Genomic DNA, 23,322 nt, shown 5'->3' with positions numbered 1-23,322 from the left:
TTGTTATGTGGAAGGAGGAAAGCTGACTTCTCTTGGGACCAAGAGGCCATATCTTATGTGACTGTCTACAATATAGCTTCTAGCAGTCAGTGCTGAGGAAATATTGGTGTTTGCGTATTCTGAAGGAAGCTTTAAAAGGAAGGTAGTGGCTGTTGCCTCCTTCCTCTCTGAGCTTCTGGGTTAAGGGAGTCACAGAATTGGGGGGCAGTTCCCAAGATCACCCTCACTCCTGATGACAGCTGCATGTTTGGGGGTCCCCAGGACCAATCTCAGGTCTGATAATTTGCTAGAAGGACCCACAGAACTCACTGTTATCCTCATGGTTATGGCTTATTACAGCTAAGGGACACAGATTAAAAACAGATGGGATAAGAGGGGTTAGGGTTTTTGCTGGGGCTTGGGCATATAGACACAGATGACCACCTGTGTGGCTGCCCTCAGCCTCCAGCCCCTCTGGAGGTCAAGCTGATACTACAGGGCCCAATCTCCTACCACAGATCTCAGCATTATACTCATGTGACTCTAGGTCCTCAGGTAAACTCCTCAGGCAAGACATCCCAAGGCTTAGAGGTGACCTCTTAAGAGTGGAGGCCAAGCCCGGCCCTCTCTTGGGTAAGGCTGATCCTTCCCCAACAGTAGTCCAAGTTGCCATGGAGTCATCTTGTCTCTCTTGCACTGATCCTCAGTTATTTTCCTTGCTCTGTTTTCCAGAATCTCGCTGTGACAAGGACCTGGACACTCTCAGTGGTTATGCTCTGTGCCTTCCCAATTTAGCCAGACTTCAGACCTACCGTTTCGCAGAGCACCGGCCGATTCTGTGTGTAGAGATCAAGGTGAATTTCTTTCAAGGGGGAAATGGTGTGGGGGAAAAGGGAAAGGTGGGTCCAGACTGTAAATCCACGAGTCATCTGCCTGGAGTGCACTTTGTCCATGCTGGGCCCCATGACTTAGGCAGCCCTCCAACTCCCAGAGAGTAGGCTTACTTCTTGCTGCTTCTGTGCATGCCTCTTGCACCATGCTCTTCTGGTTCCTTACCCTGGCCAGACCTGAGGGGCATGGCTTCCCAGACCCCCAGATTTAGGCTCGTTCTCAGGTGTCATAACAGGGAACCAGCCAGGGACAAGCCCTAGCCGATGGCCACCAGAAGGAAGCATGTGTTCCACTCTGCTTATTTTCCTTGGAGGGTGCAGCTTGCCAGGGCCTCTCTTAACCTCCTTCCCAGCTGTGCCTCCTTGGCTGCTTGGTGACACTGCATGCCATGCTCCAAGAGCTCAGCTTGAGGACCACCCTTTAGACTGGGTGACACTCTGTTCCTTTGCTTCTCAGGAGAATGCTCAGGAGAGACCTCCCGGAGGCATAGAAGCCTCTGTGACTCTCAAGGTCCTGGTTTGTCATGGCAGGAATCCTCAGGAGGAGGTGACAAAGGATGTCGCTTGTCTAGTGCAGGGCAGTGATTGCTGGATAAGGGCCAGGCCCCTGCTTCAGCTCTGTGGCTCAGTGTCCAGAGTGGCCACCTGAGTCTCCCTCAGGAAGCCTGCCAGATATCTTGTTATTTGTTTCCTTCCTCCAAACCTCTGGTGGTGACTTGTGGGTCATGTTCTTGGCCCTGAGCATTCACATCCCTGGGTGTTCAGTGTAGACTGATTTCTGTTTCTCCAACCAGAGGGTGAGTGTCTCAGGCGTCACAAATGATGGGCAGCGTGATCTTCAGTGCCCTGACACTAGGCAGTGGTCTTTCATATTGTATGTGCCCAGAAATCATGGCTTTTAAAAGGCAACTGGAGTTTCAGATGTTCTGGGAGCCCAGCAACCAGCAGATGGGCACCTTCCCATTCACACATTCTTAACAGAGGGACCATGGGTTCTTTTTCTTGGAGCTGGAGTGTGTGGCAGATCTGCACTCCTAGAGTCTTTCCAGTCTTGTTCTATGATGAAAACACAAAGCTACTCTTTGTTGTCAAGCTAGCAATTGAGGCATCACTGTTCTTCCCCAATGAGAGTTCTGGCTTTGAATTCTCTAGCGGCAAAGAGATATTTATGTGATGCAGTTGGGGAGGCATCAATTCCCACTGGGGACTGAAGATAAAAGCAACTTTTGGGAATGTTTATATCTAACACTTGCTGATTCTCCTGGGAACTGCACTTCATTATCCTGTAGTTATATGTCTACCTACAGGTATGTGTTTTCTCCCTAAGCTTTTTTTCTTCCTTACTTGTTTATTTTGCAGCCAAAATGTGGGTTTATTCCTTTCTCCAGTGATGTTACGCATGAGATGAAGCATAAGGTGTGTCGTTACTGCATGCACCAGCACCTCAAGGTGAGAAGAGTTGACCAGCTGGGTTCCCTCCCTACACAGAGCCTCGTGATGAATGGCTGGGCCACCTAGGAGTTTTCAGAGGAGTAAAATAAAACATAGATATTATTTACTTTTTATTTCAAAAGTACTTCATGTTCATCTTTTTCTTCTTAATTGAGATATTTGCATATCCTGAGATTTACACTTTTTTATTTTTATTTTTTAATTTTTTTTTTTGTGGTACGCGGGCCTCTCACTGTTGTGGCCTGTCCCATTGCGGAGCACAGGCTCCAGAAGTGCAGGCTCAGCGGCCATGGCTCACGGGCCCAGCCACTCCGCGGCATGTGGGATCCTCCCGGACCGGGGCACGAACCCACGTCCCCTGCATCGGCAGGCGGACCCTCAACCACTGCACCACCAGGGAAGCCCTACACTTTTAAAGTGTATAATCCAGTGGATTTTAGTTTATTCATAAGGTTGTGCAACCATCACCACTATCTAATTCCAAAACATTTCATCACCTCAAAAAGAAGTCCTGTGCCCATTAGCAGTCACCCCCGTCCTGCCAACCCCTGGTAACCACCTATCTCTGTGGATTTGCCTATTCCGGACATTTCCTATAAATGGAATCACACAAATTATGGCTTTTTGTGACTCTCTTCTTTTACTTAGCATAATATTTTTGAGGTTCATACACATTGTGGCATTTATCAGCACTTCATTTCTTTTATGGCTGAATCATACTCCATTGTATGGGAACATTTTGTTTATCAGTTCATCTATTGATGGACGTGAGTGTTTTCCTTTTGGCTATTGTGAATAATGTTGCTATAAATGTGTGTGTACATGTACATGTTTGTGTCACTGTTTTCAGTTCTCTTGGGTATATTTCTAGGAGTGGCATTGCTGGGTCTTAGGGAAATTATGTTTAACTTTTTGAGGAAATGGCAGATTATTTTCTACAGCTATAGCACCATTCTATATTCCCACCAGCAATGTATGAGGACTTCAGTTTCTCCACATCCTTGCTTGCACTTGTTATTGTCCCTGTTTGTGATTATAGTCATCCTAATGGATATGAGGTAGTATCTCATGTGATTTTCATTTGCATTTCTCTAACGGTTAGTGATGTTGAGCATCTGTTCATGTGCTTATTGGCTATTTGTATATCTTCTTTGGAGAAATGTCTATTCAATTTCTTTACCTGTTTTTGAAATGAGTTGTTTGTTTTTTGGTTATTTTAGGGGTTCTCTGTTTATTTTGGATGTTAATCTCTTTATCAGATATGTGATTTGCAAATATTTTCTCCCATTCTGTTGGTTGCCTTTTTACTCTGTTGATAGTGTCCTTTGTTGCACAAAAGTTTTAAATTTTGATAAAGTCTAATTTGTCTTTTTTTTCTTTCGTTGCCTATGCCTTTGGTGTCATATCCAAGAAATGTTTACGTAAACCAAGGTCATGGTGCTTTTCCCATATGTTTTCTTCTAAGAGTTTTATAGTATCAGCTCTTATGTTTAGGTCTTTGATCCATTTTGAGTTAGTTTATGTGTTTGATGTTAGGTAAGGGCCCAACTTCATGTGATATCCAGTTTTCCCAGGACCACTTGTGAAAAGACCGTCATTTCTCCATTGAATGGTCTTGGCACCTTTATCAAAGATCTGTTGGCCATATATGTGAGGGCTTATTTCTGGCCATCTATTGTATTCTATTGGTCTATATGTCTGTCCTTATGCCAGTACCACACTCTTGATTACTGTAGCTTTGTATTAAGTTTTGAAATCAGGAAGTGTTAGTCTTCTAGCTTTGTTCTTCTTTTTCAAGATTGATTGTTCATGATTGTTTTGGCTTTTTGAGGCCCCTTACAATTACATGTGAATTTGAGAATTGGATTTTTCATAACTGCAAAAAAAGACTTTGGAATTTTGACAGAAGTTTCAGGAATCTATAGGTCACTTTGGGTAGTACTGCCATGTTAACAATACTAAGTCTTATAATCCATGAACACAGGCTCTCTTTCCACTTACTTAGGTTTTCTTTAATTTCCTTTCAGCAATATTTTATAGTTTTCAGTGTACAAGTCTTTCACCACTTTGGTTAAATTTATTTCTAGGTATTTTATTATTTTGGAATATTGTAAATATGGTTATAAATAGGATTGCTTCCTTAATTTCCTTTTTGGTTTGTTAATTGTTAGGATATAGAAACACAACTAATTTTTGTGTGTTGATCTGGTACCCTACAACTTTGCTGAATTCATTTATTAGCTGTGGTAGCATTCTTGTAGATTCTTTGGAATTTTCTATGTACAGGATCATGTCATCTGTGAATAGAGTTTTACTTCTTTTCCAATTTAGATGTCTTTAAGCTTCACGATTTCCAAGACAGCAGCTGGGATTTTTGATAAGGATTCCAATGTATTGCAGATTAGTATGGGAAGTATTGCCACCTTAAAAGTAATAATACTCTGTGAACACAGGATGTTTTTCCATTTATTTAGGTCTTTAATTTCTTCCAGCGATGTGATAAAGTTTTCAGCCTGTAAGTCTATGTGTCTTTTGTTGAACTTACTCCTAAATTTTTTATTTTGGGGGATGCTATTGTAAATGGAATTTTTAGAAATTTCATTTTCAGATTGTTTATTGCATAGAAATACAACTGATTTTTTAATATATGTATTTAATTGTGACGAAATACACATGACATAAAATTTACCATCTTAACCATTAAGTGTACAGTTCATTGACATTAAGTACATTTACATTGTTGTGCAACTGTCACCATCTTCCATCTCCAGAACATTTTTCATCTTGTAAAACTGAAATTCTGCATCCATTAAACAACTCTACATTTCTTCCTTTCTCAAACCCCTGGCAACCACCATTGTAGTTTCTATCTCTATGAATTTGACTACTGTAGGGACCTCATATATGCGAAATCACACAGTATTTGTCCTTTTGTGACTGGCTTATTTCACTTACCATAATGTCCTCAAGGTTCATCCATACTGTAGGTTGTGTGAGAATTTCCTTCCTTTTTAAGGCTGAATAATATCCCATTGAATGTATATACCATATTTTGTTTATCCATCCATCCATTGATGGGCACTTGGGCTGCTCCCATTTCTTGGCTATTGTGCATAATACTTCTGTGAACATAGGTGTACAAATATTTCTTTGAGACTCTGCTTTCAGTTCTTTGGGGTATATACCCAGAAGTTGAACTGCTGGATCATATGGTAATTCTGTTTTTAATTATGAGTACAATATTGTATAGAAATAGTAAGAGTGGGCATCCTTATCTTGTTCCTGATATTAGGGGTAAAGCTTTCAGAATTTCACTGTTGAATGTAATGTTCTCACTGTGAGTTTGTGAAAGATGTTCTTTTAGAGTATTTTTGTTTTGTTTTGTTTTGTTTTTATTAATCATGAAAGAATGTTAGATTTTGTCAAATGCTTGTCCTGCATCTGTTGAGATGATCATGAGTTGTTTTCCTCTTTCTATTAATATGGTGTATTACATTGATTGATTTTCATCTGTTGAACCATGCTTGTATTTGATTGATAAATCCCATTTGATGATAGGTGTGTAATCTCTTTAATATGCTGCTAATGTGGTTTGTTAGTTTTTGTTGAGGATTTTTTCTTGAGGGATATTTGTCTGTAGTTTTCTTTTCTAGTGATGCTTTTGTCTAGGGTACCAGGGTAATAACTGGCTTCATAGAATGAGTTAGGAAATGTTTTCCATCCTTTACTCTTCAGTTTTTTGGAAGAGTTTGAGTATTGGTGTTGATTCCTCTTTAAACATTTGGTAGCATTCAGTAGCAAAGCCATCTGGTCCTGGGGTTTTCTTGTTGAAAGATTTTTTTTTAAGTCTTTATTGAATTTGTTACAATATTGCTCCTGTTTTTTATATTTTGTTTTTTTGGTCCCAAGGCATGTGGGAATCTTAGCTCCCGATCAGTGTTTGAACCCACACACGCTGCACTGGAAGGTGAAGTCGTAACCATTGGACTGCCAGGGAAGTCCCCGTTGAAAGATTTTTGATTACTGATTCAGCCTTTTGTTATGTCTGTTTAGATTCTCTATTTCTTCTTGAGTCAGTTTTGGTAGCTGTATGTTTCTAAGAATTTGTTCATTTCATCTAATTTGTTGGCATATAATTGTTCATAGCATTCCTCTAAAATTCTTTTTATTTCTGCAAGGTTGGTAGTAATGTCTTTTCTTTCATTCTTGGTTTTAGTCATTTGAGTCCTGTCTTTTTTTTTTTCTTGATCTAGCCAAAGGATTGCCATATTTGTTGATCTTTTCAAAGAAAGAACTTTTGGTTTTGTTTCTTTTCTCAAATTTTCCCTTTCTATACTCTGTTTCATCTGTCTCTGCTCTAATCTACTACTTCTTTCTCTCTGTTTGCATTGGATTTAGTTTGGTCTCTAGTTTTTTATGGTAGAAAATTAGGTTATTGATTTGAGATCTTTCTTCCTGTTAATATAGGTATTTACAAGTATAAATTTCTCTCTAAACATTGCTTTCTCTGCCTCCTATAAATTTTGTTATGTTATATTTTCATTTATCTCAATTTATTTTCTGACTGCTCTTTTGATTTCTTATTTGACTCATTGATGATTAGGAATGTGTTTAGTTTTCATATATTTGTGAGTTTCTCAAATTTCCTATTATTATTTGTTTCTAGTTTCATTCCACTGAGTTTGCAGAGTCATATCTTTTTAAATTTATTGAGACCTTTTTTGTGGTTTAACATATGGTTTCTCCTTGAGAATGTTTCATATTTACTTGATTAGAATATACTCTGCTGTTGTTGAGTGGAGTGTTGTATAGATATTTGTTAAGTCTAGTTGTTTTATAATGTTGTTCAAGTCTTCTACTTCCTTGTTGATTTTCTGTCTAGTTGTTCTACCTATTGATTTAACATCTTAACCTAAACAATGTAACTCATTAACAATTCAGTTTCAGTAATATACATAAACTCTGCTCCTATATAGCTTTGTTGCCTTCCCCCTCTGTTGTGCTGTTATTGTCATACAAATTACATCTTTATGCATTGTATGCTTATAAATACAGATATGTAATAATTGCCTTATGCAGTTATAATAATTGCCTTACGCCATGCAGGGGACATTCTGTCTTTTGAACCAGGTAGAAGAAAAAAGTTACAAACAAAATATATTGATATTATCCTTTATACTTACCTATGTAGTTCCTTTACCCAGTGCCCTTTATTTCTTCATGTGGATCTGAGTTACTGTCTAGTGCCCTTTTAGTTCAGCCTGAAGATTTCCCTTTAGTATTTCTTGTAGGGCAGGTTTTCTAGCAACACATTTTTAAAGTTATTGTTTATCTGGCAATGTCTTAATTATTGCTTCATTTGAAAGGATAATTTTTTTTGTGTGTGTGTGTGGTATGCGGGCCTCTCACTGTTGTGGCCTCTCCCGTCGTGGAGCACAGGCTCCGGGTGCGCAGGCCCAGCGGCCACGGCTCACGGGCCCAGCCGCTCTGCGGCATGTGGGATCCTCCCGGACCGGGGCACCAACCTGCGTCCCCTGCATCGGCAGGCGGACTCTCAACCACTGCGCCACCAGGGAAGCCCGAAAGGGTAATTTTATAGGCAAGACTTCTTGGTTGATAGTCTTTTTTCTTTCAGCACTGTGTGTGCCATCCCAGTGCCTCTGGCCTCCATGGTTTTCAGTGAGAAATCAACTGTTAATCTTATTGAGGATCCTTTGTACATCATGAGTCACTTCTCTCTTGCTGCTTTCAATATTCTCTCTCTCTTTGTCTTTGGACAGTTTTATTATGATGTGTCTGGGTATGGAGCTCTTGGACTTTATCCTAAAATCCACTGATTGTTTCTTCTGCCTACACAGATCTGCTGTTGAGCTCTTCTTGTGACTTTTTCATTTTAGTTATTGTATTTTTCATTGACAGAATTTCTATTTGGTTCCTTTTTATAATTTCTATCCTTATTAATATGCCATTTGTTAATACATTGTTCTCCTTGTCTCCTTCAGTTCTTTGTCCTTGGTTTCCTTTAGCTTAAAGCTTATTTAAAATAGTTGAGTTGGGCTTCCCTGGTGGAGCAGTGGTTGAGAGTCCGCCTGCCGATGCAGGGCACACAGGTTTGTGCCCCAGTCTGGGAAGATCCCACATGCCGCGGAGCAGCTGAGCCCGTGAACCATGGCCGCTGAGCCTGCGCGTTTGGAGCCTGTGCTCCACAATGGGAGAGGCCACAACAGTGAGAGGCCTGCGTAACACCAAAAAAAAAAAAAAATAGTTGAGTTAAAGTCTTTGTCTAATAAGTCCAATGTATGAATTTCTCAGGGACAGCCTATTGATTGTTTTTTTCCTGGGTATGGACCATACATTTTTGTTTCTTTGCATGTCTTGTAATGATTTGTTGAAAACAGGCATTTTAAGTAATATAACATGACCACTCTGGAAATCAGTTTCTACAACCTTTCTAGGATTTGTTGTTGCTGCTTGTTGTAATTGTTCTGTGATTTTTCTTCGCCAAGTTTGAGAAGTCTGTTCTTTGTTGTTTGTGGCCTCTTATGCTCCATTAGCTTAGGTGAGCAGCTAATGGTTTAACAGAGATTTCTTAAATGCCTGAGACCATTAAGTCTCCCAGGCTTTACTGAGGGGCTCTGTGTGTGTACTGGGGCCTGCCATCAACACTTAGCAGGGCAGTTGCAACTCTGCCTTAGCCTTCACTTCTGCAGAGCCTCAGATCACCAGGAGGTGGTGGCCTTTTCAGGTCTTTCTGGAGCTTGTGCATGGCCTCCTAGATGCCCAGGATATACTGGAGTTTTTCAAAGCCCTGTGTGCATGTCATTCCTCTGCTTTTTCTTTTTAGTTTTAGGTTAGCCTGTTGTTTGCCACAGCTGTTATACAGTATCTCAGGAAGTCATGAAGTTAAACAGTTGCCTCTGAATATTTTTCACAAATGTCTCTGGGGGAAAATGCCCCTTCTGTAATTGGTTAGCTCTGAGTCAAGTCAATGAAGACAGGAAACCAAGAGACAGGTCAAATAATGACCACTCTCTGGGAATGAGGCTTTGGAGAAGCTCCTACACCATTTAGCCTTCTCCAGTGACTGCCACACTTCTGTTTTCACTGTGATTGGGGATGTTGGTTTTTAGGGTTCCCTTGGTGCTAGACAGAAGGGGTAAGAATAAGGCATTAAAAGTGCCACATAGCTCACTGTTCTTATTTAGATATGGCCATTTTTCTCGTATAATACTTTCCAGATTGTTGTAAGCCTTTGGTTAATTTTCTGGTTTCTAAAAATTTTGATCCTGACTGTTTTTGCCAGTTTTCTCCTTGCCCTTATGGGGGAGAGAATTTCTAGAGGTCCTTAGTCCATCTTTTCTTTGTGGTGTATAACTTTCTAGGCTCTTAGGAAATAGAAGGTATGTGAGCCATTCCCTTTAGGAGATGGTTTTCATTGTTACCATTCATTTTCAACCTATATGATGGATTTTTAAGAACTGTTTTTTTTTTTTTGCTATGAAATAATACCTGCTTGTTTAATTGATAAAATATGTAATTTTATGAATTAGGTCTCCTGCCTTCCCAGAGGTAACTCACGTTGTCAGTTTGCATGTCCTTCCAGACTTCTTCCTGTGCCAACAAAAATATACGTGTTATTCAAGTGGAAGTGAGGTGATGCCTTTCCGTACACATATTCTCATGTGTGCTCATATGTGCATGTGTGCACACATACACTTTTATAAAGCAAATATGGAGTCCTGCCATAAGCTATTGTTCTTCTAATTGCTTTTTTTCACTTAAATAATCCTTGGAGATTGATTGTTGTGTATCCTTCAGGGCTTTTTCAGTGCATATTTGGATACATGCATGTATACATGCACATATCTTTTTTTTTTTTTTTGGTGTGGTTCGCGGGCCTCTCACTGTTGTGGCCTCTCCCGTTGCGGAGCACAGGCTCCGGACGCGCAGGCTCAGTAGCCATGGCTCACGGGCCCAGCCGCTCCGCGGCATGTGGGATCTTCCCGGACCAGGGCATGAACCCGTGTCCCCTGCATCGGCAGGTGGATTCTCAACCACTGCGCCACCAGGGAAGCCCCCCCCCCTTTTTTTAAAAGCAAAAGTGATTTCATATGCACTGTTCTGCCAATTGCTTTTCTCCTTGAATAAATATTGGTGATTTTGAGTTCTGCCTCTTTCTGTTAGTGGCTGCATATTATTTATTCATTCCTTCATTCAACATGTGGCTTGCTGGGTCCTGGCCCATACAAGCAGATGTCCTTTGATTTATTTAGTTGTTTCTAGGTCTTGCTGTCACAGTTAGGTCGCAGTGAATCCTTGACCCAGCGTTTCCTCATACATTTGCCAAATCGGGGCACACACGTTTAAAATTTTGATGGAAACCAGCAAGTTGCCTTTCAAAAGGTTGTACCAATTTATCTTCTCGCTGACAACATGAAATTGCTAGTTCGGTGCACCCTCCCCTTCCTGGATATTATAATTGTAAAGATTTGTTCATCTGATTACCAAAATTCAGCCATGTCATCTTATAAAGGTGCTTGCTGCCGCTTCTCTGCTCATGTGGAGGGGCTGGCAGCTACGTGAGGCTCTCAGAGGAGGGCCAAAATTTCCTGGGGTCACAGTCAAGCCCCCTGCCCCAGCTAGTGATGTGCACTTGGAGGTGGTATCATCTGCTGGGCCCTTCAGCTGCCTTGGTCATCTCACAGTCACTTGGGCTGTTTTGTGTGTTAGAGTTGGAGTGCTCCCCCAATCCACTCATTGACACTGTGTGGTGGTTTCTTAACAGGTAGCAACTGGGAAGTGGAAGCAGATAAGTAAATATTGTCCCCTCGATCTCTACTCAGGGTAAGCGAACACTTCTCCTTTGTCCCTAGTGCTGCCTTTCTTGGTGGGGGATGGCATTCTGTGCAGTGCGGGGTGGGAGTGGGCTGCATTCTGTGAGGTGGGGGCTACTTGCCTGCAGATGGGCAGGGCCCAGGGTTCTTGCCTAGAGTCAGTGTTGCCTTCATATGTGAGGTGGGGGCTACTTGCCTGCAGATGGGCAGGGCCCAGGGTTCTTGCCTAGAGTCAGTGTTGCCTTCATAGGTTCCTGCAGATTACCTGTGGGAGCCAGTGGCTGGGGAGGTATTGCCAGAGGAAGGGGCAGAGAGCAGGGTGGGGATTAGGGGCAGGGATGGGGGTGCCTCTGTGAGGAGGGCTGGGGAGAATGCAGCTCCTTAATCTGCAAAGCTCAGAGACCTAGAGTGGCAGCTCTTGGGCATGTCCCCTGAGCCACGGGCAGGTGAATGCAAAGTCTGCTTTAATTCTGTCAATAATACTTTCTCTTTTTAGAAATAAACAGAGAATGTACTTTGCTTTGAAAAGCTTGTTACAGGAGGCACAGAACAACTTAAAGATCTTTAAGGTAAGAGCTGCTTCTGTCTTATGGCACTTTTAGGTTGGGGCCTGTTGGTGTCTGAACTGAGCTGGATGAACCCATGGTGCTTTGGTCCCTGACAGGGCTCTGTGACCTTGCAGACGAGGGCATCTGGGCTGGGGCTGGCTTAGCGTGATACTTTGAGTCCTTTTTCCAAGCCTCATTTCATGGGCATGTCATCCTGGGACTCCTGGGGTGTGTGACAGTGACTCCTTGACCACTGGGTGGCCTCGGGCTCCTTTGACACATAGACCCTACCTCTGGTTCTTGGAGAAAGATGGCTCTGGCTGCGTCCCAGGAGTCCTGTGTGGTTGAGATGGGAGCAGGAGCTGGGGCAGGGCATCCTAGAGGGTGGCCACACCTGCACCTTTCCTCCCGAGTAACTTAGGGAACTTATAATTTGGGGATCTCCTTGTCAATTAGTGAGTTCTCAGAGTCCTGCATCCTGATCGTGGGAACGGTTCTGCATGCAGAATATTCACCATCTGGCACTGGCACCTTCTGCTTCCTCATTGCCACCTGCTGCTGGCACCCTGACCAGACTTGCTGAGGCCCTGTGGTCCCCTGGCCTGCTGCTAGCAGGAGGAGGAGGAGAGGCTGAGGGACAGGAGTGTGGAGAGAGAGGGTGCGGGGAGAGGGGAGGAGGGCTGGCCCAGATCTGGAGGAGGGCTTGGTGTGGCCTGTGTTGGAAATGTGTCCCCTGGGATCCCCCTTGTCACCTCTTTTTCTGCTTACCACTGACTGCCCCCAGTCCTGGTTATCTTCTTATTAAGTATAGGCTCCAGGTTCACAGGCTCTGGATCTGTGTGGAGTAGCAGGGCTGTTGGGTTTGGACAGCCTTGTGCCCTCTGTGTTCTGCTCTGTGTGGATAGTGCTATTCTGCACACTGGATGCCCCTCAGAAGTGGGCTCAGAGAAGTTGGGAGGGAAGCCTATTCTTGCCTTGCTTCCCTCCATGGTTCAAAAATCTGGTCAGAGTGAATCAACTTTACCTTGTCTGCCTCCACCTTCCCAAATCTAGAAAAAGAGGAAATTTTAAAATCAGTTTTTATTTCTAAATCTTATAAAGACTTCAGGAATTGTATATTTAATTCCTAAAGATAAGTTCCCTTTCATCTGGGGATTTATTTGGAACCTATAATGAGGCTGGCATTTTGTCCTAAACGGACCCTTTTCTGAATGCCCCCGTCTAGGCTGGCCTGTAACGCCCACACTTAAGCTGAGTGGTGAGTCTGGCTTGGCCCCTGGATGAGCTGACCTGTCCTGGGGCCTGGGACCTGGGACTGAGAACCCTGGCTATCTGCTGCTTCTGTTGAACTCAGCTGGGGGAAGAAAATCCAGAGGTTGAGATAATAGTTTCAAAAGAGATGGATTAAAAGAAGTGACACGGAATGGCTTTTTAAAATAATACCCGGAGCAAGTCAGTCCATTATTGCAAGTGCCAGCACCTCTTAGGAGCAAGCTCTCTGGTACTGAAGCTCACGCCTTCCCTTGTTGTGAAGTTCCATGTGTGGAGAAGTTTCCTGGGCCACAGTCAGTGCTGCCACCGTGCTGTCTTGTTGGAGCCTTCTCCTTGTCTGTCCGAATGTTGTTCACAGACTCCAAGTCTGTGGCTCTGTCCACTAATACTGGACACTTGTGAGATGTGGTGGGGGACATGCGGGGTTGTCACAGAGCCCAAGACGATAGCTCTCTGCCAAATGTCAGATGAGGTGCTTGAGCAACCATATTTGTATATGTAAAATGCCCATCTACCTGGAGGAGAGTTTCACGGTAGGCCAAGGCTGCCCCTGCACTGGACCACAAGCCAAACTCTGGCCGTTTCTCCTGGTTGCAACCCATGTTGACTGGTTTTGGCTTGGTACTTCATCTTGGACTGCTCTCCTCCTGGGAGCTCCTGCTTTTCCTTTGCCTGGCACACCCTCCTCCCTCTGTAAGGCCATCTCAAGGGTCAGCATCTCTTGTTGGTTTCCCCTGGTCCTTTGGCCAGCAGTGGCCTCAGTTGTGTTCCCATCTCCCTGGACGCCCACATCTGTGAACTCTGATGGTGCTAACAGGGGCCTCCCAGGGGAGGCATCATGCTGCTGAATCCCAGGAACTTGCTGAGGGAGGAATGTCCAGTCCACACTTCTCACTGGATTGAATTGACCCGCATCTGCCACCTGGGGGCAGAGCAGGGATCATCCTCATCGTATTATCTACTACTGCATAACATCCACTTATCATCTCACAGTTTTTGTGGCCAGGAATGAAGGAGCAACATAGCTGGTTCTGGCTCAGGGTCCCTCTTGAGGCTGCATCCCATCTGAAGGCTCAGCTGGGGCCAGGGCTCTGCTCCTAGGATGGCGCCGCCACAGCCATTGGCAGAAGGCCTTAGTTCCTGGCCATGTGGGACTCCATGGGGCTGCTCAGTGTGGCTGCTGTGATCTGAGAAGAGTCATCAGGACAGAAGCCACAGCATCTTTTATAACTTAATGTTGCTGGGGGTATGCTATTGCTCTGCTCGTATTCTGTCAGTCACACAGACCAAACCTCCACAGTGCAGAGAGGACTACAGAGTATGAGTGCCAAGGGACGGGGGCCACTAGGGACCTACCTGGAGGCTGCTGACCACACTGTCTCACAGACGAGGAAACTAGGGGCAAGGGATTCATCACTCCCCTGGGATTGGCTGATGCTCAGGGGTGTGGGGACCAGGATTCCCTTAGGGATTTTCCTCCTAGATACCACAGACCCCTTTAAAAGTCACAGGGTTGCACCCACTGAGCATCATTTCATGTAGCCCTGGGAACATTGGTGCCATAAGGAGTTTCTTTGCTGGACTTGGTTTTAGAAGGCAGGATGGCCTCAAAGATGAAGATTTCTATACTAGTGATGCTGTTGGCCTTACCCACCCTGGCTGGAGCCTGGCTTAGTCTTTCGCAGAGGACAGAAGCCCTCTGGGATGCTGGCGGCCGATGTCCACACTGGCCGAGAAGTTTGCTCAGGGTCAGATGACACCGTGTGTCCCTCAGTAGCACAGTAGTGTCACTTGGCCTCTTGAGTAACAGGCTAGGGCCTTTGGGAGTTTGTGCTTTGGGCTGAGTTTGCTTGAGTTTGCTAACATCCCAGGTGTTGTGGTCTGAGGGTTTGTATCTCAGGCCCAGGGCTCTGATCTTTGGTTCTTGAGAACTTTTCTCCTTTTTCATGTTCCAGTGGGATTTTTCTCTTGGTCAGTGACATGGTACATGAGGGCGTGTTTCCCCAGAGGGCTGCAGTTTGCAAGAGACCCCAAATGGGGGCATGTGAAATGTCCGGTCCTTTGGCCTGTCTAGTGGATGGGGACGGAGGTGTCTTCCTACCAGCCTGTTGGAGTTGACGTTTCCCTGTTTCTTTCCCTTCCTGAAGAATGGTGAGCTGATTTATGGTTGTAAAGATGCCCGCAGCCCTGTGGCTGACTGGAGTGAACTTGCACACCACCTGAAGCCATTCTTCTTCCCATCCAATGGCCTGGCCAGTGGGCCCCACTGCACAAGGGCCGTGATCCGGGAGCTGGTGCGTGTCATCACACGGGTGCTACTGAGTGGCTCGGACAAGGGCCGGGCGGGCGCCCTCAGGTCGGGCCCTGGGCTGCGGGGCCCACCCGTCTGTGAAGCCAGCCCTTTCAGCAGGAGCCTGCGCTGCCAAGGTAGGCCTGGTGGGTGGGCTGGGTGCAGGGGGAGCAGAGCCTGTGGCATGGCCTGCGAGGGTCCTGCCTGGCCTCACGGAGCTTCTGTGGGAGCAGCCTCAGTCTCGTCAGGGCTCCCCAAAGCTGGGCCTCCCTGTCTCTCAGCCCCAGGTGGGGATACTGCCTTTCTCATCTCTTATCTGGGTTTATAAGTTGCAGCATACATTTGGGCTATAGGGTTTTCCCTAAATATCGTCCCACACATCTGTGCATCCTCTGTGGTTTGCTGAGTGTTTTCGCTACATTGTCCTGTTCCATCTCATTGCAACCCTGGGGATAGGTTTTCCTTGGCCTTTTTCTTAGATGGGAAGAATTGAGGCCCAGAATGTTGCAGTCCCACAGTGCAAGGCCCTTTAGGGCAGGTGGGTAGCCTCAGTGGGTGGCAGTTTGCAGACAAGTTGTGAACACAGACGTGAGGGACCTGTGGCTCTGGGTGCCTCCTACTCAAGGCCCCATTCCTCACAGACTCGCTGTGGGCTGGCTTTGACTCAGTGGCCATCCAGACTTCAGGGCGATCCGGTGACTGATTTGGGTTTTTGCCATGAATGTTCATGGCCTCCTCGTTTGCCACCTTTGTCGTCTGCTGGCGGGCTCCACAACACACTCAAGTACGTGGCATGCGGAGCCATAGCCAGGAACTTACTTTAAGGGGCCAGCTAGGAAGATTCAGATTATTCAGTTTTTGTGCTGATGATCCCTGTGGGTTCTCAGAGCCTCTGAGGATGGCTGTGGGGGTATGACATAGGAAGATGGTAGCCCTGCTCCTGCGTGGATTTTAGGTGCTACTGTTTTGCCATAAAGCTTCCTAAGCACAAGTCACCCTTCTGCTGTCCCCCATTTCGCATTTTTCGTAGTACAAATGAATTTTGTGGGTATTTTTCTTGTTGCAAAAGTGATAGCTAGTCATTTCAGACAATTTTGGTAAACTTATGCCCATGTTTGGGCACTTAACTGCTTTTAAGTAGATGGAATGTGTTTGGAAGGACACAGATGGACACTGGTCTCTGAGGCACTGTTGACACCTGTGGACTTTTCTTCCAGACCTTCCCTGCGTATGTACACAGACATAAACCTGACCCATGGGATGTGCAATGTGTTCTACATGCTATTTTGTAACCTGATATTTTTGCCTGATTAGTATAAATCTATATCTATATCAGCAGTTGTATTTTTTGAAATTTTATTGACCATGAGGTAGATATTCCACTGTTTGAATAGCCTATAATTTTTTTTTTTTTTTTGCGGTACGTGGGCCTCTCACTGTTGTGGCCTCTCCCGTTGCAGAGCACAGGCTCCGGACACGCAGGCTCAGCGGCCATGGCTCACGGGCCTAGCTGCTCGGTGGCATGTGGGATCTTCCCGGACCAGGGTACGAACCCGTGTCCCCTGCATCGGCAGGCGGACTCTCAACCACTGTGCCACCAGGGAAGCCCAGAGTAGCCTATAATTTTAACAAATCCCTTCTAGCTGGGCCTATGCACTTTCACTGTCTTACATGACTGAGCATGTTTTGCCAGAGGTGGGGGAGGTCAGAGGTCAGAGTGTCAGAACTGCACATGGCCACAGCTGCTCCCTGTGACTCGGACCCATACTCATATATTTGTTTGTTCATAGGACGTGGCTGTTTCTTTGAAGGGTGGGATAAATGGGCTGGGACTCTGTCTCCCCAGCCCTCGAGGCCCTCAGTGCATGGCAGGGGCCCGAGAATGCTCGAGTGTGGAATGGACCTTGTTTCCGTACCATCCCTGCCTTGACAGCTCCCTGCTCAGTGTGGTCACTCGCCTCTCAGCACGGGCTGTGGCTCTGGGCTCCGCAGATGCAGTCTTGCAGTTTTGGAGATGTCAACATGGTCGTTTTAAATTTTGTGCGTTGTCTTATTTAGATTGAGGGTCATCTCTCTAAGCTCAGATCTGGGCTGGTGTGATGGAGGTTGAAGGATGTTGAGAGGAAGGAGAGGCACAGTGAGGTGTGGGTCACCTGCCTTTCTTTTGTGCCCGGTCCTGAACGTCCGCTTGTCCCAGCCCCAGCAGCTCCGTGAGGCAGGGTGCGGCCTGTGCCCGCCACCTTCTTTAGTCCTTGACAGTAAACCTCTCGTTTTCCCCTGATGTTCTTGGTAGGAAAAAACACCCCGGAGCGCTCAGGGTTACCGAAGGGCTGTCTTCTGTACAAAACCCTCCAGGTGCAGATGTTGGACCTGCTGGACATTGAAGGCCTCTACCCTCTGTACCGGCGGGTTGAGCGGTACCTGGAGGAGTTTCCTGAGCAGAGGTGAGGCCCAGGTTCAGGGCTCCCCTTCCCTTTCTGGGCCCACATGGGGCCCCAAGCAGCCCTGAGGGCAAGATGGGGATGAGGGGAGCAGGTCACACCAGTGGGGGGACAGCACTGGCCTCCCAGGAGGATGACTGACCCCAGCTACCTCCCCTCCCTGCCCCCAGATGCCAGGTTCGGCCCAGAGATTCAGTGCCATGTGAAGGAGGACCAGGGTCCTGTCAGATCAGTGGTCACTTGTCCACTTCTAGAAAGAAAAGCACATCTTGTGAACCTGACAACCCTGCATTAGGCAGTTACATGTCCTGAGTTGGAGCTGAGCCTGCAGGGGGCAGTGCTGCTCCACAGCCAGTGAGCCATGCTTACCCAGCCGCCGCTGGGCTTTGGCCTTCAGGCACTGCCTTGTCCATCTCCTGGCCATCTTGATGGGGGTTGCTAGGGTCCGCACCTGTGGCATGTGGTGGAGGCTGGGGCCATTGCCCTGGCCTGGCTTCGCTTCCTCCCTAGCACCCCTTCACTAACATCTCTTACCTGACACCATTTGTCATAAACAAGAGACGTTCAGCCTTGGCTCTCCTGGTTCTGGTCTTGCAAGACGCTTCATAACGAAGTTTAGCATTAGGAAGAGATGAATCCATTAATGTTCTTTAAAACCAGATGTATGATTCTTAAACTGCTAGCAGTTTAACAAACGATTTCCAGGCAGCTTTGTTATCCTGTTTTTTTGTGCTTTGTCCTTCAGAAAAACATTGCAAATAGATGGGCCTTATGATGAAGCATTTTACCAGAGGCTGGTTGATCTTTCCACTGAGGATGATGGCACAGTGGCTTTTGCACTGACAAAGGTGGGTAGATCCTTCCAGAAACACACTGCATGCTTCTTAGGCTCTTAACACTAACTCGGGGTTTTCCTAAGAAGTGTTTCCCAGTACCTACCCCTGATGGTTAAAGCAGAAAAATTGGGGATTATAAAAACATGGCTGAAGTTTCCCCCAGATGGACTGGGCCAGGTGGTAATAACATTACTTTAGCTTCTAGGAAGGATTTCCCTTTGTTCACTTGGCTCTAGGCCACCCTGGGCCCAGTCCTCTCTCTACCCTCCCTGTACTGGGGTCCAGGACCTGAGGCCACTGCTCTGTGCTTCCTTCTTAGCAGCCTTACAACAGGCTAGCGCCAACCATTCCTCTCCTTACAGCCCTCAATGGGACTCTAGGCCCGGACCCCACCTGTGGTTGTGTGTGGCTGGCTTCCTTCCTCCCCATACCTCAGGCCAAGGGGCACCCTGGGAGAATCTCTTAGGGAAGAGGCCTGATCCTATTCTTTCCGGTTCTGTAAAATCAGAATTCAGGGGCTCCATGAACTTGGATAGGAAAAAAATTACATCTTTGTTTTCACTAACCTCTGATTGAAATCAGTGTTTCCTTCCATTACGAATGTGGCAACAACCACTGTGTGGTCAGCAGGACCCCCAACTTTGCCATTAAGAGAAATCAGACCTTTTAATTTCACATTGTAGTTGCTACAGATATCTAATTATATCTTTATATTCTTTACTCCTGAGATTTTGTTACGTAATACTACATAATATATTTGTTTTAAAAAATAGTTCGGTATTTGACATGGTCAAGCCTCTATTTTTTATTTTCTGCATTTAAAAATGTTATTCTAAGAGGGATCCATAGGCTTCATTGGGCTGTCAAAGGTTTTGCTAAAATGGTTAAGGAACACTGTTCCAGTGGGAGCAAAGTGACAAAAAGGTAGGAACAAAACAGTGACCTCCTTCTCTACATCCTCTGGGCAGCTGCCCTGGAGCCCTTAGTTTAACTGTCCTGGTCCTGACAATGTGTCTGTGGTTCTCACTTCTTAAGAGTCCTCACTCTTGTCTTTGGCTGGGTGCTCCCTCCCTCCCAGGCTGGGTGCTCCCCCTTCTGCAGCTGTTGGGCTTTTGAGGAGGTCCCCTCCAAAGCCAAGGGTCCTGAGGGAATTAGCTGAGGTGCTTGGGGATAGAGCTATCCTCAAGGTGGGGAGAGACCCAAAAGGGAGCCTCTATCAGAATAAAGTGACGGACTGCCCTGCATGGTCTGCAACTTGGGTACATTGATTTAGGAATAAGTATCAGTATTCCATTTTTCAAGAGAAGAAGCAAAGGACTTTACTTCCTTTTTTTCACATTTCTATATTTTTCAAAATTGTAATAAATAAGCATGGATTACTTTTCAATTTTATTGCAATTTTTAAACCTCATATGTAAACATATCTTGTAAGAGATTCAAGTAATCATTACACAACTATCAGAATGACTAAAATAGTAACATTGAAATAACACTGAATGCTGGTGCAGAGAAACTAGATTTGCAGAGCTAAACATTGCATGTGCTCTATAACCCAGCACCTGCACTCCTGGGCATTTGTCACAGAGAAGGGAAGACTCAGGCTCACCCAAAACCCTGTACAGAAGTGTTCATAGCAGCTTTATTTGTGATAGCTAGAAACTGGGCACAACTCAAGTGTCTGTCAACAGGTGGCCTACAACAGGTTACATAAACTGGAACTGTTGAGCAGCAAAAAGGAACGAAATCTCAGTACATACAACAACCTGTGTGAATCTTCAGAGAAGTGTGCTGAGTGACAAAAGCCAGTCCCCAAAGATCACACACTATGATTCTGTTTAAATGACATTCTTGAAATGACAAAGATGAATGGTTGCTGTGGGATGGGGAGGAGGTGGAAGGAAGGGGGTGTGGTTATAAAAGGTCAACAAAGAGGGATCTTCTGGTGATGGAACTGCTCTGTATTTTAACTGTGGTGGTAGATGCATGAACCTACATGTGTGATAAAATACACATATACAATACACAGGACTACATGTAAAACTTGGGAGATTGGAATAAGATCATGGAGTGTATCAATGTCACTATCCTGGCTGTGATATTATACTATATAGTTTTGCAAGATGTCATCATTGGGGGAGACTGGGTAAAGGGCACTCAGGATCACCTGCATGTGAACCTACAATTATCTCAAAACAAATAATTTAATGAAAAAGATTCAAGCAGTGAGTATATTGTATAAAATGTGATGTTATTCCTGCCCAAGCAATAGGTGTACACTGTTAACAGTATGTATCTTTTCAGAACTTCACACACACACACACACACACACACACACACTCACTCACTCACTCACTCACTCACTCACTCACTCACTCACTCATACCATTTGGGGGATTATCCACATTATATGTGTTCTTCACTGGCTTGCATTTAACCAAACATGGCTTGAAGTCTGTCTGTGTTGGAATATAAGGGTCTGCCTCTTTTTTTGTTTTAGGGATTTAGGTTCTGTTAGTTGGAATCTGAAGAAGGTGGATGTGAAGCTGAAGCTGGGGTAGCAGGTTGAGAATATTCCTAGGCCACAGACTATTAAAAGTTCTTTCATGGGGCTTCCCTGGTGGTGCAGTAGTTGAGAGTTCACCTGCCGATACAGGAGATACGGGTTTGTGCCCTGGTCTGGGAAGATGCCACATGCCGCCGAGCGGCTGGGCCCATGAGCCATGGCCGCTGAGCCTGTGGAGCCTGTGCTCCGCAATGGGAGAGGCCACAGCAGTGAGAGGCCTGCATACCGCAAAAAAAAAAAAAGTTCTTTCACGCATACTGTTTATCTAATTGAGCTTTGTACCTCTGATGACATGAGAGAGGTGCGAATATTGTATTTATTTCGAAGCTCAGGAAACTGCAGCCCAGCATAATTCTTGCTTTCTGACTATTGTTTAGTATTCTGTAATGGGAGTCAGCAAACTTTTTCTATAAAGGGCCAGACACCACAGCTCTCATCCCAATCTAGAAAACTGATACTGGTGCACAATGGCTTGGAATGGGCTGCAAGAGCATATATGGTGACTGCTATGGGCAAGTCACAGGAGTCTTACCTGGAAGGTAGAGGAAGGTGTATCCAGGGGGCCTGGTTTGGGGTTGACAAAATGTGTTTAGGGCTTCTTTCCAAGTTCTGCTTTTACATGATCTCTGGACCCCTAAACTGATGGTTCTCAGTCCTAGCAGATCCAACACTCTTTTTCTATAGTAAATACTATATCTCCCCCTTTACTATCTTGAAATGAAATTCATAGATAATATAACCTACCTAAACACATCTTAACTGTAATATAGTTTTAACTGTAAAATAAAAGGGGAGAAAAAAAAGGAAAGTATTTTGTCATAAAATAACATGTATTTAAATTTTTTTAAAAAAGGCACGGGGCTTCCCTGGTGGCGCAGTGGTTGAGAATCCGCCTGCCGATGCAGGAGACACGGGTTCGTGCCCTGGTCCGGGAAGATCCCACATGCCGCGGAGCAACTAAGCCCGTGAGCCATGGCCGCTAGGCCTGCGCGTCCGGAGCCTGTGCTCCGCAACGGGAGAGGCCACAACAGTGAGAGGCCCGCATACCGCAAAAAAAAAAAAAAAAAAAAGGCACGGGTGGCAGAGAGTAAATGCTTTAGGCTTTGGCCATCTGGTCTCTGTTGTAGCTACTCAGCTCTGCCATTATAGCTCAGAAGCAGCCAGAGACAAATATAAATGAGCATGGCTGCGTCCTAGTAAACCTTTATTTACAAAAACAGATGGCAGGCTGGATTTTGCCCCTGGCCTGTAGTTTGCTGACTTCTGTTCACTTTTGCTTGTTAGTTTTTATATTCATTTTTTTCTCTGTTGGTTTGGAAGTTAGACATTCTGCTACTGTCATTTTTCTGGTTACTTGTCCAATTTGACCATTCATATTTAAAGACTAAAATTAATAATTTAACCCCCACTCCCACCCCAACACCTGCCACACAAACACATAATATTGGGTTGGCCAAAAAGTTCATCTGGGATACTTTAATTCCAGTTATCGCTCCCAACGTATATGCAGTTATTGTCATATAAGTTTTTGTCATATAACTTTTCTTGGGCATATACCTAGGAGTGGAGCTGCTGGGTCAAGTGGTAACTAACTTATGTTTAACTTTTTTAGGAACTGCCAGACTGTTTTCCAAAATGGCTGTACCATTTTACATTCCCACCAGCAGTGTACAGGGTTCCAGTTTCTCCATATGTTTTACAGTATTGTTACCTGCTCTCTATTTGTCTTATTCTTTTAAAAAAAAAATCTCAATTTACAGTATTATTTTATACAGGTGTTTGTTTAGATCTACATTTACCCATATCTTTGCTTAACATTCTTACATTTCAGATCTTTCCTCTTTTTCCTATAAAAGTTTTATTGTGATATGTTACATACCATACAATTTACCTGCTTAAAGTATGCAATTTGGTGGTTTTTACTATATTCACAGATATGTGTAAGCAGCATCACAGTCAATTTTAGAACATTTTCATCACCTAAAAAGAAATTCTGTACCCTTTAGCCATCATCTCCTTATCTCCTCATCACCAACAGCCCTAAGCAACTACTAATCTACTTTTTAAAAAATTAATTTATTTATTTTTGGCTGCATTGGGTCTTGGTTGCTGTGCGCGGGCTTTCTCTAGTTGCGGTGAGCGGGGGCTACTCTTTGTTGTGGTGTGCGGGCTTCTCATTGCGGTGGCTTCTCTTGCTGTGGATCATGGGCTCTAGAT

At 44.9% G+C, this 23,322-nt stretch overlaps 1 protein-coding gene across 1 annotated transcript in view; it reads left to right on the top strand.

Moving 5' to 3' along the window:
* IPPK (inositol-pentakisphosphate 2-kinase) overlaps positions 1-23,322 on the top strand; it is a 57,933-nt gene that overhangs the window by 13,800 nt on the left and 20,811 nt on the right. The window contains exons 5-11 of the mRNA XM_059072416.2: positions 712-833; positions 2,229-2,318; positions 11,107-11,165; positions 11,652-11,724; positions 15,123-15,402; positions 17,559-17,709; positions 18,452-18,554. Coding sequence (XP_058928399.2) covers positions 712-833; positions 2,229-2,318; positions 11,107-11,165; positions 11,652-11,724; positions 15,123-15,402; positions 17,559-17,709; positions 18,452-18,554 — 878 coding nt within the window. The remainder of the gene's footprint in view (positions 1-711; positions 834-2,228; positions 2,319-11,106; positions 11,166-11,651; positions 11,725-15,122; positions 15,403-17,558; positions 17,710-18,451; positions 18,555-23,322) is intronic.

This window comes from Kogia breviceps, chromosome 8 (assembly GCF_026419965.1).
Source record: "Kogia breviceps isolate mKogBre1 chromosome 8, mKogBre1 haplotype 1, whole genome shotgun sequence".
In the NCBI taxonomy this organism is placed as follows: domain Eukaryota; kingdom Metazoa; phylum Chordata; class Mammalia; order Artiodactyla; family Physeteridae; genus Kogia; species Kogia breviceps.
Note: the sequence above shows the minus strand (reverse complement) of the source record. Positions and strands in the feature narration are given on the sequence as shown.